The sequence below is a fragment of the Homarus americanus genome, unplaced genomic scaffold (genome assembly GCF_018991925.1).
Source record: "Homarus americanus isolate GMGI-L3 unplaced genomic scaffold, GMGI_Hamer_2.0 scaffold47967, whole genome shotgun sequence".
NCBI classification, from domain to species: domain Eukaryota; kingdom Metazoa; phylum Arthropoda; class Malacostraca; order Decapoda; family Nephropidae; genus Homarus; species Homarus americanus.
The window spans coordinates 2,247,974-2,257,094 of record NW_024731965.1 but is presented as its reverse complement, the minus strand read 5'-3'; the positions used below and the strand labels follow the sequence as shown (position 1 = coordinate 2,257,094).

Here is a 9,121-nt window from a genome sequence, read left to right as displayed (position 1 = left end):
GCTTCACTACTTCTCTTGGACCCCTATTTTGACGACTCTTCGCCTCCTGCCATAAAACAGCTTCATTTTCTCTCTCCCTTATAGTTAAGTCATTGGCTATTCTTATGTCTTGGAATTTCATATTACCTTGCAGGTTCCTGATGTTTCTAAATAGGTTGGCCTTTATATCTGCAGTAGATAACTTGACTAGCATAGGTCTAGCTTTTCCCTGGATAAATTTACCCAGCCTAATCACTTTAACTATTATCTCCTGGCCACTAGTGATGCCACATTCTTTTATTAGGTTCAGTGCATAAGATTTATCACTCAATCCTTTCGCTCATTGTTGGGGATCCAGGTTCTGGTGCACCATATACCACTATGTTGTTTTCTCTCATCTTTCTCTCATTTAGTTCCTCTATAAGTTCACCAACAGGCTCTGGTTTCCCTGTGTTGTCTTCCTGCTTCACTTCAGTGGCACTACCTGTTGCTCTGCTAGAATCTACTTTCCCTTCTAAACTCACTGTTCTAGCCTCCAAGGTTCCCAGTCTGCTTTCAAAACCCCTGTCATTCTTAGCATTTGTTTCCAACACATCATTTATTTCAACAGACTTTGCCTTCAATATACCCATCCTGACTTCTATCTCCTTATTCTTACACTTGCCTTCCTTCTCCCGAGACCTTGGTCTCACTCATTTTGACTTCTTCTTTATTGTATATACAAAAATTTGATGGGCCTACCTTCCTGTATGCCTCCGTATATTCACAGAACTGAGTATCTACTTAATTTCCACTTATGTTCCTTTGTTATTCATAAATTTGGGCAAATTTACAAGAGCTCTATCTTACCCTATCTTATTACCAGGACCTTAAAACTTAGAGAGAAAACACTCGAAATGGCCTTATAGTTTATTATTTTATAAGTTGAAATCACACCCAAAAAACCATTAAATAAACTACCTTTGAAATTTACAATTTCTTTTCCTGAAAAATAGTAGGGAGATGGGTTAAGGGGGGGGCCTTCTCGATAAAGTGGCCGGGGCCCTAGATTGTCTTGATACCATGGGCCAAGGGCAAGTTTATACAAGAATATCTCCCAAGGATAGTGAAAAGGACCTGAGAGAAGTGAGTGAGCACAGTGTCCCCTTAAACCAGATATTTACCTTCGTTTTCTGCAACCACCATGCTGCAAAGACAAACTATGTTGCAAACCTTCCAAAAACAGAGCCACTTAACCAATTTTTTCCAGATTATACATACAACACCACTTAATAATATTCATAAAAAAAATTCTAGGTTATATGTCGTTGTATAGCTCGTATCAATCGCTTAAAAAAAGAAATAATGAAAAAACATATTAGTAACCTTGTACATTTAAGCCACCCCCAACACAACAGCTGAGAGGCACGAGTAGACATACTGACTGGAAGGCTTGTATGAAACAGAGTAGAAAGTTTTACCCTCCTCTGTAAAATTCAAAACAGTATAACCAAGTGATCAGTAGAAACAATGCCTAAGCTACCCCAGAAGAAGTACTACAGACAGAGAGCCCACTCCAATCCAATTGCTGACCACAACTTTGACTAGTAAGACTCAAGTTATGACCATACACTTTCCTCTCTATAGTTATTAAAGGCAAAGACATAAGACAATATATAATACAGCACCTGCACATGTGTTTGTTTATTGGTGTGACTTGTAAATTTTCTGGAGTTGTGAAGAAACTTATTTTAATTAAAGTTTTCTGTCCTTAGGTTAGGTAAGTAATTAATGACATATTTAAGTTTCTTCAATACAGTACATTTTTTTTTTTTCAGTCCAGTATGTCCATCGGCAATGAATTGGAGTCCTTACTTCCCTAAATACTTCCCTGGAGACAACAGCAAGAAAGTAGAGTTTGCTGATATTGGCTGTGGGTACGGGGGACTGCTGGGTGAGTGGGGGTGACCCTGTACTGGTAGAATGAAGGCCATCCAAGAACCTCAGATGGATTTTAGCTCCGATAGATAACTTGAACAGTATTTGATTAGGAGGTGAAGCAAAAGGTGAAATAGTTGGATTAAATCTTATCTAGCCAAAGTAAGAGAGGTATTCATTAACCTGCAATGGGACAACCTGGTGCTTCATGGCCGCTTCCACACAGCCATCAGTAACTACATAACATTGATTTCTCAAAGGTAATTATGCCCCAGGTCAAGACAGTGGTAAGATGTGCATGAGAGCAGAATCATTAGAGTCACTTAGTCTTTGGTCTAGCTTATATTATGTGACTCATGTACAGTACAGCTAGAAGCCCCAGACTGTCCTCAGATTTAAGATAAGTTAAGGTTGGAGATCATAGAGATTATACACTTAAGCTCAAACATCTAGTCAAAAATAAATGTTAGTTATACACTATAGTAATTATTTCTTTTAATTTCTTATTTTTTTTCAGTGGCTCTTGCACATATCTTTCCTGACACACTGATGTTGGGTATGGAGATAAGGGTGAAGGTGTCAGACTTCGTTGTTGACCGCATACATGGACTGAGAGACGAGAAGAAGGACTTACCAGGGGGTTACCAGAACATTGCCTGTATACGAACCAATGCGATGAAGTACCTGCCAAACTTTTTTGAGAAAGGGCAGGTGAGTGATCACTTCTTGTTCCAAACTCTTCACTTAACTAGGGAGTGCCATACAGAAGTCACACTGTACTATAGTATTATGCATAAATCTCCATATTGTCTTGTCACACTACCAGTCTTTTGCAATCTAATGAACAAACCCCCGATTCATTTTCTGTCACATCCTATTTCGCCACCTCTTATCCTATGCTCTTTCTCCCCATCAGTCTATCAAATAATTCTTTTCTTCCATCATGTTCCTTCTCTTAACATTCCTAGTCTGTGCTTATCATCCCCAGATAGCAATGATGGCTCAGCAATTTCCCTTTACTTCCTCAGTCATAGTTGATGCGTTTGATACAAGTCGGATTCATTATATTAATTATTCTTCCACTCATTAATACATCCACATATCCACACACTCATTGTTCCACTCACTCACACATCCAGATACTCATTGTTCCACTCACTCACACATCCACACACTCATTGTTCCACTCAATAATTGTTCCACCTGCTCACACATCCGCTCCCAGACGTACAAAATACTTCACCGCCTTTATGTCCACTCACTTGTCTTAGTATCAGTCATCAGCGGAAAACTTACGCATTTTTCAATTGATTCGTTGATATATTTCTTGATGCTGTAAACTGTGATAATGAAGTCTTTTAATATTTTTTTTCTCTGTATTTTCACAGTTGAGTAAAATGTTTTTCCTGTTTCCTGACCCACACTTCAAAAGAGCCAAGCACAAGTGGAGGATAATCAATCCGTCGCTTCTGGCAGAGTATGCCTATGTCCTGCGTGAAGGGGTGAGTGAGCCGAGGAGATCATTACGGCATCTCGTTCGTTTACATGAGTTTACGTTCAGGTTTCTCGGTAAAGTAAAATTTCGTGCAGGTATAAATCGTTTAAGAGTAACTGCAAAAATATTTATGTTGTAGATGCTATTAGGGGACTTGTTAATTATCATAGATTATTATAACTAAATTTTTGTATTAATGAATCAAATTGCATGTGAAAAAGTTAGTATTTATTATTGATTTTATAGGTTCAATGCCTTATATATTTTTTTCAATAATATATTTCTAAATGTGCAGGCGACTTCATGCGAGAATCTATTTGAATGTACTGTATATTTCTTTTATCTCTTTTAGGGTCTCGTTTACACCGTTACAGACGTCAAGGACCTTTATGATTGGATGGTTCGACATTTCTCCGAACATCCGCTATTTGTCCGGTTAAATGAGGATAATATGGTGAGTATAGAGCCTCAGAATAATGATTTTGTAAAATGTTAGGTGTTGAATGTGTGTGTGTGTGTGTGTGTGTTTTCACTTGTCTTCCAATTCTCTCCTTTACCATTTCCCATCTTTCTCTGAGGCTTTTGTTTAAACTGATAAATAGAAAAATAAAAAAAAGTGGGAGAAGAAAATGACAATACAATGGAACCTCTATTTCAAGGAGTATATGGAGATTTCACTATAAATTGACATAAATATTTAGATAGTTACACCATATTGTTAATCATAGTTCATGTTATGGTTATGAGATGATAACCATTAAACCTGTGATTTTTATTCCTCTGTGATATTACATAAAGGAAAGTAAATGAGGTTGATAGACTTTCGTGTTCACCACCTTACTTCTCCTTTGCCGGGGTACAGGGTTCACAAAGCCTCGTAACGAAATTAAAAAAAACACTCATGTTTACAAACCAAAACAAGTAAATTAATTCAGTAAAAAACTTTTTCTTCATTGTCTTACTTGACTGACTTACTTAAATTGTCAATAAGCTTTGGATCTTATTTTTCATCTTGTGTCATGTTTCTAGCCATTCCTGTGATAGCTTCTGTTTGTGCTGTGTCCCACTAAGCCATAGCAGTACAGAGAGGGTGTACTGTACTGATAGTTCACCTGTATGAAGAGAAAGGTGGTAAGATTGAATGAAAGATTATAAAAGAATAAGTTTGTTGTTAATGTGTACAATGTCATAAGGTGTAGGATATTAGACGACTCCCAAACTAGATGCTTCAGATTGGAAACTTATATTACGATGAACTACCAGGGTTGTGACTCTTCCAGAAAAAGGAATTTCAGGATCAAGTGTTTAATTATTATGTATTTAATGTTTTGTATACTGTTCTGTACTGTATTATAATTGTCATAATTTCATCTTGTACATCTTCTCTTTACAAAGGCTGACGATCCAGTGGTTAAATACCTGTTTGAGAGCACCGAGGAGGGCCAGAAGGTGTCTCGTAACAGTGGAGACAAGTTCCTGGCTGTGTTCCAAAGAGTGGCTGATCCAAGACAATCTAGTGCTACCGGGTAAAACTTAATGTGTGGTCAATAATTTTTTGGCATATTGCAGAAAACGTTATTAATATGTTTATGAGCAAGACATTATTACATGGCATGAAGTTATTTATGCATTAAGTTATTTTGATGCAGCTATCTGCTTCCAGTACAATTAAAAACATCAACTAAAGTGTATTTGAATGATCATTGGATATAAATTAATCTAAATCTTAAGCACACCAAAATTTCATGTGCAATACTTACACTATTAAGTACATTCTGTAATAATTAGGAAATTGCTGAGTAAACATGAATTGTGGGAATGTTGAAACAGATCTATAAGAAATTAAGTAAATTACTGTACTGTATATTGGAGTATGCAGAGGAGGTGGCAGAGGCAATATTGTATAGAAACTAATGTACTGAGTTGATAATATGAATGTACAGCACAGGCAGTCCTGGTTTACAAAGATCCGGTTTTTTAAAATCTAAATTTACAAAAAGAAATATTTGTCCCATCTTTCCGTTTACATTCAGAAAATCCAAAGTAAATTAATTTTTTTTATCTTTTTTATGATTTTTTTCTCAGAATTAGAAGATGTTGAGGTGTTAACACAGACATCTCAGGGCTCTCTGTACTGGACTTGGTCAGTTTATAAAGACAAAATAAAACAAGAGTGGTAAACTAAACTAGAAATTAAATACATTTCGTGCTTTAGTTATCATGGCTCACAGGATCATTATGTGAAGCAGTGGCAAGACCAGCTGACTCAAGATATTTTGACTTTAAGAATGATGTGTTTAGTACCCCACAGTTGGATCTGTTGTCAATGGAAAGAATAAAATATTAAATGAATAAGTTTAGCACTTTTTCTTCAGATAAAACCTCATAAAGAATCAAATCCACTAAAAGCAAAACATCTCCTAATGTATATAGTATACGGTACCGAGTATGAACAATGCAGTAGACTTACAGTTGGTACACAAAGGAAGGGTGCTACCATTTGGTGAACTAGGCAGTCGACTGGGGTGCAAGAATTTTGGGGGTGCCAAAATTCTCAAGGAAAAATTACAGTATATTCCTAAATTTCAAATACATTATATTTATAAATGACTAATTCAAACATCCATTGTTAAGTAAGTCACACAAGGTAACGTCAATAGTGTTTACACTACATGAGGTGCAGCGTGCAGGTAAGTTATGTACAAAACTTTTAGAGGTAACACTCCTGTTTCTGCCAGACAACTTGCCTAGGACCTATGTTTTAACATTGCAGAAGTTTTACACAAGTAAAAGCTATTTCTTTGAACATAATATTGCTGGATTTTATCTGCTAATAACAAGGCAAATTGTGGCGCAGACATGATAAATTACACTGTACCAAATGCCATCCAGTACAGGTACGACATTTAGAAAAATCCTCCTTATATAGCATGTAATAATAAGCCATGTACTAACAATAATTTCTATTTATTCGTAGTTGTGCTTGGTAAGAACATATTTTTATTTCTTATAATTTCTGTATTCCAGCATGGCAGATAAAATGTGTCCATCTGGAGCTCAGTATCATAAACAGAAAGCTGAAGGGAGGAAAGAACAAACAGACCTAGAGGCTTCCTTACTGAAATACCTCCACCAACAGCAAGACAGTTCACAACATGAAACAGATTCTGAGGTAGGAGTACAACTAGCCCCTATAATTGCACATGCAGAGGTTAATCAGGATAATGAACATCTGAGTACATCTGATACACATAATGAAGATTGCCAGAATCCAGATGTGATGAATATAGGTCTACTACAAATATAAGTAACCTGAACTATGGTGATCCTGCTATTTGGTTTATACGTGATGGCCTTTTCTGACAAATTCTGGTAGAACGTAGACCCGAAGAAGTTACGGATTTAAAATTTCCTAAGGATGGAATATAAGAAAATTCTCTACTAAACATCATAAGAGGCGGCTTACAAATGGGGAAGAAATGCATCACCAGTGGCTGCTGTAATGTGTAAACAGATTCTGTGTTTTGCTTTGGTTGCAAACATATTAGCAACAAAACATTTGGTGTAGCGTCACTTTTTGGGAATGGGTCAAAAGACTGGAAAAATATCTCTGCAATACTCTCCTCCCATGAAAAACACAACGAACATTTGGAAAATATTCAAAATTGGAAAGAACTGAACTATGGGCGAGAAAAAATAAAACTACAGTACAGTCTACCAATAGTTGAACATTTTTGTAGGATTAAATGTAAGAGAAATATTGGCAGCAGTTATTGGAACAACTTACTGCTTTAGTAAGATTACTGTATTTGGAATACAAAACCTTGCAGTTTGTGGTAAGAATGAGAAATTATACAGTTCAGGTAATGGAAACTTCTTAAAGTTTGTTGAGTATTTGGCTTTGTTTGATCCAGTCACTGATGAGTATGTGTAAAACAAGAGAACATGAAACACGTGCAGTCGTTGAACCAGAACCAGTGCACATAATGAGAACAAAGAAGGAATTTGCATATGAATTAGAAGACAAATCTGTTCAGGACCTAAAGGAAAAATTTTAAGTGAACTTTGACTTCACAGTACATGTACAGTACTTGATGTTGCAATCCAGTCAGTTAAATAACGATTTGAGCAAATGCTTCATCTGAATTCTGTGATGGAAAACTGCATAAAGGTAGAATCAACTTTGCAGCTTTGTGAATATAAAGACATTAATGCTGCTGACTTGTGCTGTGAACTTCAAGCATCATCTACCAGGATCTACAACACCTCAAGCGGTGTTGAAGTTCATTTGTGAAAATAATCTGAATGAAGTTCCCACCATATTTATTGCCATCCAAATTCTCCTGACTGCCTGTTATAGTTGCAAGTGGCGAGCCAAGTTTTTCAAAGCTTATAATGATAAAGACATATCTACGATCCACAATGGTGTAAGAAAGGCTTGTTGGATTAACAACTTTGTCCATAGAGCACAAAATTGCCCCAAAACTTGATATCAAGGAACTGACTGGCCAATTTGCAAGGATAAAGGAATGACAAGTGCAGCTATAGTAGGACTGTGTCTCATAGAGTACCTGGCTGTAAGTTCCTGTAACATTTGTTTTTTATACAACATATACTAAGATCATTCTGATAGTAATACTTCTTTTATATCTTTTTATGAATAAATATTTTGCTGAGAAAACAATGCTGTATAACTTTTCCTTTGGATGGTTACAGGACTGTGTTGTGAGGGGAGCTGTATCGTGGGGTCTAGGGGGCACAAATAAACATCTTCCTTATGGTGCCAAATACCCTGCCACTGGCCCTGGGCACATCACTACAAAATTTAAACCTATATGCCTTGGTTGGGCCTCATGCTGCATTACAACCAGTGCTGCAGTTTCACAGTAACATCCATGTCCTCCACTCCCTGTACAGTATTTTACTTATGTTTATTATTAACTTATAATTCCTGTATACACCAAAAGTTTTCATTATGTTTGGGGGGATTTTTTTGTAGGAATGTCTCTGAGCGTGACCAAAAAGTGATTATATAGAAGGTTTAACACAGGAACACAGCCCTTCTGTCAATTGAAGAATGCCTCCTGCACTGTACCGCATTGTGAATCAACATTATGCAAAATATTAAAATGAAAAATAAATTGTACATAAATACAGTAGTGTGAATGGAGTGTTTGAAGTTGACAAAGATGTGACTTGAGACAGAGAAATGGAGAGAACACAAAGGAAGATTGTTCAGGTGAAGTGAATATGTACAGAGCTGAAGGTGAGTAGAGAAAAGACAGAGTATGAAGGATGATGATTGTGCTGGTCTGGAATGTTTATGATACAGTATACAGGATCCTTTTTTATTCAAGAATCCTAATTGATTACTGGACTATATTTTATCCCATGCAATAAAGAGGAACCTAAAAATAAGTAAGAATAAGGTCTGATCTTTGCAACAATATGGTCAGGTTATTCTTCCTGTTTATTGCATGTGATAAAATATAGAGATGATTTTTTATTCTAGAAAAAAAAAGACCCTACAGGTTTCTAAGATAACATAAGACTGATGCCACCTAACCAAACCTAACCTAACCTTAAATTGTTTGTTTCTTCTGTAATTAGTAAAGAAAAGTAACCAATAAAAAAAAACATTAACTACTGTAATTAATAATGACAATAAATTACAAATTATAACATAGTAATTGTCCTAATTTTCGTTTTTGTAAATATGATAAAAATAAG

General features: G+C 36.1%; 1 protein-coding gene across 2 annotated transcripts; it reads left to right on the top strand.

Moving 5' to 3' along the window:
* The first annotated feature begins 1,341 nt into the window (after positions 1-1,341).
* On the top strand, positions 1,342-8,290 carry LOC121868125 (tRNA (guanine-N(7)-)-methyltransferase-like). Of its 2 annotated transcripts, XR_006089322.1 has the most exons (8): positions 1,342-1,565; positions 1,797-1,912; positions 2,414-2,607; positions 3,285-3,398; positions 3,744-3,845; positions 4,787-4,917; positions 6,419-7,968; positions 8,108-8,290. XR_006089322.1 is itself a non-coding variant. In XM_042368430.1 (7 exons), exons 1-7 carry the CDS (start codon positions 1,489-1,491, stop codon positions 6,696-6,698), a joined length of 1,014 nt encoding a protein of 337 aa, XP_042224364.1. In that variant the 5' UTR covers positions 1,342-1,488; the 3' UTR covers positions 6,699-8,072. The 2 variants fall into 2 exon arrangements, 1 of the variants encoding a protein (XP_042224364.1); XM_042368430.1 differs by lacking the exon at positions 8,108-8,290 and having other exon boundaries at positions 6,419-8,072.
* Positions 8,291-9,121: the final 831 nt, after the last annotated feature.

Excerpts from the sequence above, each read along its gene's own strand:
- LOC121868125 (XM_042368430.1), top strand. The coding sequence starts at position 1,489 with ATGCCTAAGCTACCCCAGAAGAAGTACTACAGACAGAGAGCCCACTCC. Across the intron at positions 1,913-2,413 it reads TGGGTACGGGGGACTGCTGG|TGGCTCTTGCACATATCTTT; the intron begins GTGAGTGGGGGT and ends ATTTTTTTTCAG. Across the intron at positions 3,846-4,786 it reads GGTTAAATGAGGATAATATG|GCTGACGATCCAGTGGTTAA; the intron begins GTGAGTATAGAG and ends CTCTTTACAAAG.